Raw genomic sequence first — 4,814 nt, forward strand, 5'->3', positions numbered from 1 at the left:
GCTTTGTAGCAGGGATCAGTACATTTTTAACGTGAAGTCTATCAAATTCATTTTTTTAATTTCTGATTATTTACTGAACATATAAGGATAGTTGGTTTTCATGTTGACCCTTATCAATCGCTTAGCGTATAAGTGCAGTGGTTCAAACAAAGATTCATTCAACACGTACCTGCAGCATGATTCAATTAAACTATACAAAGATACTTTATTTGGACAATATTTAAAATTCTGTTACATGTAACATATATGAAAAAAAAATAAATAATGGTTGATGCTTTAAAGTCATATATTATAATAAAAACAGTATTTTATTTTTAAATACGAATACATGTACACTCCTATCATCGATTCTGTATCTTTTATATCTTAACCTTTACAAGTCAAATTTTTCTTTGTAGAATACGAAAAATATACATTTGCAAATATCTTTCTTTACATCACATTCCAAATCGTATTCAGTTTGCAATGATATGGAATTGGACACGTAATCAAAATAATCTGCTGGTAAAACGCAAAGTGTGAAATACATTTGAAATGTCTAGAATTTGAAGTTACATAGCGTCGTGCAATTATGCTATGTCGTATTTTCATTTCAAAGTCAAAACAGTGCAGTTTTGTCCAATATTTTTTACACGAATACAGATTGAAAGATCAAAGGAAACTCACGATTTCATTGAAATATGACTTTCAATTGTTATGTGAGAGAAACTTTAAATAATATTGACTTTGATCATGTGTTCAATGTCATGTGATGTCCCATTCAAACAAAAATGATACACATGAAATGCAAGACATATATTTTAATCGAGAATAAAATTTCATAACGATTGTCTTTAACTTCCGTTATGAAAAGGTAGAATATTATCACAACATATAACTAAATCGATATTTCAAGACCATACATAGTTTTATGATTTTGTAATACTGTAATAATATTACATTTAGCGGTGTTTTCTAATTAGCGATTTTGGCAGTAAGCAAAGTTCGCTTAATTAAGAACATCGTTAAATGCCTTGTATATCATGATTTATATATAACACATTAAGCTAAATAAATCCTACACCTACTTGGTGAAAAAAAAATTCTCTAAATATCATATCGTACACAACAAAATATAAATATCAAATATAAATGCATTTACAGTAATATCTTCAAAAGATGGTTGGGATATTTTATCCTTAATTTGCCGAAGCACATGCAACATCAGCATACGTGTTTATCTTTTCGTATTCCACGTTTTGTTCTTCAGTACTTTGTCTCCGTGATAATGAGTTGTAAATTTGTTCTCTAAGACTGTAAGTTTCAACTTCGTTGGTTCCTGTATTTAGTCTTTTACCTTTGGCATCTGCAAACGCAACTTTAGCATTAATTTTGAAGGAAAAATAATGAAATAAAATTGATCATTCAATTCGAGGTCAACTTTTTGTTCATAACAAACAAGGTTTTTTTATGAATGTTTTTCAGAATATTGAAACCAAAATAAATTAACAATTAATTAAAAAACAAAATGGAATGCTTAAAATAATTCATCGTCATGACAATATTAAAAATTTTACATATTTTCAGAAATGACATTTCGAAATACACAAATAAAGGTCAATTCGACTCGGAGATTCCTGACTATAAATCTAATTTGTAAAAATTATTTTGAACTTACATGCGAGTCTCTGACATTTGAGAGATATTATCAATAAAACGCTTAGGACAAGGACCAGGCCTCCTAGGACAGTGATGATAATATCGCTTTTCTCGAGTACCCGGATTAATTTCCCTGATTTTACAGGCACCATATCTTTTAATGAAAAAAATCCTTTAAAACACGATAGAACCATCTTTGATTGAAAATATTTCAGTAAAAAAAACCCGTTTTCACTTAATTATTTAGTTTTTTTTATGTAGATTATTTGAAAAAAAAAAACAAACAACATAATGCTTTATAAATACGTACATGTACCTTTGTTATGGATTTGAATAGTTACGATAATCATTCCATCGAGAAAAAGTGAGTAGTTCCCATAACACTTAAGACTGAATATTGGAATATCGCTACTGATCCATAACTTATAAGGCCTATTTCTCTGAGCAATAATTGTTTTTATTTTATCGTGTTCAACAGGTCCCATCCAATAGGCATGTTCGGGTTCGGGATAACTTATAACAGGAACATTCAGAGAAACAGCCTCTCCCGCCACTGCTTCATAGAGATACTTAAACTGCATTTTACTTTCCAATCGAGGCGAGCCTTCAATAGAAAAGAGAGGTCGATTTGTGTAAATTAAAATCTAAGAAAAAAGTCTATGCAAATTCAAAAAGAATTATACAGTATAACAATTTTATGACATGGCGCAAGGAAGTAACATATTTACTTTGTCACAAAAGTAATGTATTATACCTGTTATGTTTACAATAAATTTAAAGTCTTGGGAAATAGAAAATCACTTCCTTGTGCGTCACACTATTTTAACCATATCTGCTACATGTTTAAATTTATTTTATTGTATTTATAATTAAAGAGAGAGAGAGAGAGAGAGAGAGAGAGAGAGAGAGAGGAGAGGGCATGGATCAAGAAGAAAGAGAGAGAAAAAAGCAAAGAGAAGTTAAAACTAATAAGGGTAAAATATAAAAACTTACATTTTACATATATTTTCGTTTCAGAAAAACTATCGTTGAATTCCTTGTTTCTAGCAGTGCATCTATATGTAGTTGTATCAGTGCATTGCATTCCACCCAGAAAGGTATAAGTAAACGACTTCTTTGATCTGAGCCCAAGCATCCCAACTTTGTTCCCGTGCCTTGTTTCGATAATAACTTCGGGCTTGGGATTCCCCTCAGCTGTACAGTTCAATGCTACAATATCCCTTTCATCTATGACTATAATTAGTCCTTTTTGAAATTCTTTATTCACTGACACTAAGAATGATGGTAATGTTAGATCTGAAATAGTTGAATAATAGCGAACATTGATTATTGCGTGGTATCGGTAGATATTTTTTACAATTCTTTTTCCCCAATTTATTCCTCGTAGAAATAAGATATCAATGTAAAGAGCACTTTACGTTACAAATTATTGCATTAAAATCTTCATTCTTACAAAATATTCATGTTAAAAAATACCATAATTGTTCTGATATATTAATTAAAATTGAAATGTAGAAGGAGTGATTGATACGAAAAATCATAAACCTTACTGGAAGACGAATCAAACTAGAAGAAAGCTTAAACATTTTCATTTTGGGTTTGTTTCTCAATTATATTTTTGCATTAGTTTTAGACTAATTATGTGTAAATGTTACATCGGGTTTTCCTCTATGATTCCTTATCCTGTAGATCTTTAATGTTGTTTTCTTTTTTCTATATTTTTCCCTTTTTATTATATATATTTTTCACAATTCGTATTTAATTTCCTGGTAGCATTAACTTGTTTATTTTGTAATTTATTCTTCGTCCAATAAATAGTGCAGAATTAACAATAAACAACAAAATGTTATAGAAATCTTTGAAAGTGGTTTTGTTTGGGTTGATATAAAAAATGAGACCAGAAGAGAAGAACTCAATAATAATATGATTTAATAATTGGCTTCTTAACAAGTCATCAATTAGTCTTACATTGAATATCGAGAACAATATCCCTGATAGCTGTTGTCTGGCCTTGCGTGTTATTATACAGTCCTTCAGCCACGCATCGATACGTCATAACTTCTTTTCTGTATATTTGTTGAATTGGAAGTGTCATTCCAGAAATGCTTTTGAATATTCTCCCTATCGGACCAATCCCCTCCCAATGAACATAACATGGAGTATTGCAGCTAGCACTGCAGTTGACAGGACCAAAACTACTGTTATCATGGATACTGAGACTTGTGGGAAAATTCGGAAATATTTCAACGGAATCGGGTCCATCTTCATTTTAAAAAAAATAAAACAAAACAGTTATTTGATTATTCATTCTGATATTTTTATTAGTATCTGACCAAAACTACTTTATACCTTCTGATAGGAAATACAGAAGACGTTGAACAAAAGAAAAACAATAAAAACATAAATCTAAGTATCATTCATAAAAAATAAACATAATAATTCATAAACTGGAAATCACGACATTTTGACTTGTTTAAATATCTTTGAATGCAGCTTAAAAAATGTTTCAAGACGTGTACGATATGTAACTAAATCTTAACTTACATAAGGGTTCAACATGATAGACATCGCTCAATGATTCAAGACTTTCTGCAGCTTTACATGTGATGTTGTCCCATCCCACCTTCTTATGCACATTCATTTCTATCTGCTGACCTGTAAATACTTCAGTCCTGTTTATAAACCAGGTATAGGAAAGCGGAGGAAAGTGTTTGTAGTAAGGTGGCATTGATCGTGAAGATGAGGAGCAGAATAATGTTGTCTTTTGTCCAACGGGAACTGTTTTATTTCCAGTTATGATTGGTTTATTTGGCTTGGCTAGGATAAAGAGATATAAAACATGAAAAAAAAATATCGGCTTTACAATTATTTCCAACCATATTTTATGTTTTTTTGCAAAATTTTACATTTATTCTTTGCTGTTTCTTTTATTGGCAAATGACGTCAAGATTATCTTTTCTGCAGTTTAATAATCCATACATGATTAGATTGTTTTACTTGCTCTACAACACATGAATGCATTTAGTATTTCATATTTTGGCTTTTTTCTAAATCAAATCTTACATGTATTTCAATCAACGTCACTGACAAAAATTTATGAAAATAAATTATACTTGTAATAAAAAAAGTGTTTAAGGGTTTCCCCAGGTATTATATTTCTCATATCAAAAGTCGTA

General features: G+C 30.1%; 1 protein-coding gene across 1 annotated transcript; it reads right to left on the reverse strand.

The window, feature by feature from the left end:
• Positions 1-344: 344 nt before the first annotated feature.
• Positions 345-4,451, reverse strand: LOC134229439 (uncharacterized). Its single transcript, XM_062711194.1, has 6 exons — positions 4,183-4,451; positions 3,607-3,900; positions 2,632-2,934; positions 1,955-2,242; positions 1,658-1,792; positions 345-1,345 (listed from the first exon to the last, which is right to left on the reverse strand). Exons 1-6 carry the CDS (start codon positions 4,364-4,366, stop codon positions 1,179-1,181), a joined length of 1,371 nt encoding a protein of 456 aa, XP_062567178.1. The 5' UTR covers positions 4,367-4,451; the 3' UTR covers positions 345-1,178.
• Positions 4,452-4,814: the final 363 nt, after the last annotated feature.

Source organism: Saccostrea cucullata, unplaced genomic scaffold (genome assembly GCF_032062105.1).
Source record: "Saccostrea cucullata isolate Sc308-1 unplaced genomic scaffold, CSIRO_AGI_Scuc_v1 ctg14762, whole genome shotgun sequence".
Lineage (NCBI taxonomy): Eukaryota > Metazoa > Mollusca > Bivalvia > Ostreida > Ostreidae > Saccostrea > Saccostrea cuccullata.

What these genes read in the sequence shown, in the direction of transcription:
- LOC134229439 (XM_062711194.1), bottom strand. Translation starts at nt 4,366, where the DNA reads ATGCCACCTTACTACAAACACTTTCCTCCGCTTTCCTATACCTGGTTT. An exon ending in TATTGTTCTCGATATTCAAT is followed by an intron (nt 2,935 to 3,606) that starts GTAAGACTAATT and finishes CAACTATTTCAG; the next exon opens with ATCTAACATTACCATCATTC. An exon ending in CAAATGTCAGAGACTCGCAT is followed by an intron (nt 1,346 to 1,657) that starts GTAAGTTCAAAA and finishes TTGCGTTTGCAG; the next exon opens with ATGCCAAAGGTAAAAGACTA.